This window comes from Stegastes partitus, unplaced genomic scaffold, assembly GCF_000690725.1.
Source record: "Stegastes partitus isolate 25-593 unplaced genomic scaffold, Stegastes_partitus-1.0.2 Scaffold1854, whole genome shotgun sequence".
Taxonomy (NCBI): Eukaryota; Metazoa; Chordata; class Actinopteri; family Pomacentridae; genus Stegastes; species Stegastes partitus.
The window spans coordinates 98635-100092 of NW_007579585.1; the positions used below are offsets into that span (position 1 = coordinate 98635).

Below are 1458 nucleotides of genomic sequence, written 5' to 3' on the forward strand. Positions count from 1 at the left end.
TATTGCTCTTAATGTCAAGTCAGGTTTATGACAAATTAGCGGTAAAACTGCCGTTCTACTGGCAGCACAGCATCACAAATATATGATGCATCCTACTAAAGATTTTGTTCTGGATATAAACAGTTTGTAAAGTGGCCTACTGCACATTTTGATAAGTTATTACTTCACATTTTAAAGTTTTAATGATAAACTTGCATGTTTGCCATTCTACGCACACAGTTTGTTGAATGGTTCCCACAGATGTTTTGACCACATGACCTCAAAGGGGATAAAGTAGTAAAGAGAGCACAAATCAGTCACTGCATGTGTCAGTGTCTCTTATTCCTAATCACTGCCGTCAGTTTCCAACATAAAGATTTGTTTTTTGTTCCTCCACAGACATGTTCAGGCAGTTGTCTGTTCAAACGACCGTGACCCTTCGTGAACCAGAGGTAATGAAAGAAACTTGCTCTTTGTTTTAATCTCTTACAACCTGCCCAGTATTCATTTTAAATCAATGGAAGCAAATATCTTAATTGCACTTCTATGCACAAAAAACCTTGCTTCATGTACCGTTTTCCCAATGTGTTGGATGCTGCCTTCAAAATTATGGCACGCTTATACTGGGTTTTGGATTTTCTCTGATGCAGTGATCATGCTTTTAATCTGTCCCGCAGATACGAAGCACGTGAATAATCTGTCTCTTCTTTATTTACAGTGGATGTACATCACGATGTACACTTAAACCGACATTGAAGATGAACTGCAGATTAATCAGGAAAAAAAAGTTAAATGTGTTCCTCTGCAAATGAGCTATATATGGTACATACAGCGACATGCACAGAGCAGGAGACACAGGCTACTTATTCTGGGTTTTTAATCACAGCAGTAGACAACTTTTGCTACCTATTACAGACAGAACAACTAATGTGAGTGTGTAATCCTCCTAACCAAGATTATGCTATATACAGTGCTTAATAAATGTATCAGACCACCACCCAATGTGAAGTTTAAGCCACAGCTGCCCTAAATTAACAGCATTGGTAATTACCAAAATACTTTTTTATGTTTCTGTCATGGTTAATACACCAGTACGTAGAAGCTCTTTAACCAAAATGATATTTTAATGGGAAAATATAACTATTGTGGTTATCCATCAATTTCGAAATATACTGTTTCACAAAAAGAAAAAGAAGAAAAAATAGTTATTATTATGCCTTGATTAAGATGTCAGATTATAGTTGTTTACTTGCATTCCTGAACAGAAAAAAATGTTTTTGTGGTTGAATGTGATGCTTGATTAATTTCTGACTTCTTAGAGAATCCCAGTGAGCCGCTCAGATTTGGGAACAAAAAAGTTAATTCAGTCTGAAATTCCTCATTTCTGTTCAAAATGGTAAAACGTGGAGAGCTGAGTGCGCGTTAAAGCACTTCATGGTGCTGGATGGTCTATATATATATATGTATATGCATAGCTTG

General features: G+C 36.3%; 1 protein-coding gene across 1 annotated transcript in view; it reads left to right on the forward strand.

Moving 5' to 3' along the window:
- The window catches only part of LOC103372904 (calpain-A-like), a 14243-nt gene extending 13486 nt beyond the window's left edge, over positions 1-757 (forward strand). Inside the window, exons 21-22 of the mRNA XM_008302678.1 lie at positions 379-431; positions 698-757. Of these exons, the coding sequence (XP_008300900.1) occupies positions 379-431; positions 698-724 (80 nt within the window). The 3' untranslated portion in view covers positions 725-757. The remainder of the gene's footprint in view (positions 1-378; positions 432-697) is intronic.
- Positions 758-1458: the final 701 nt, after the last annotated feature.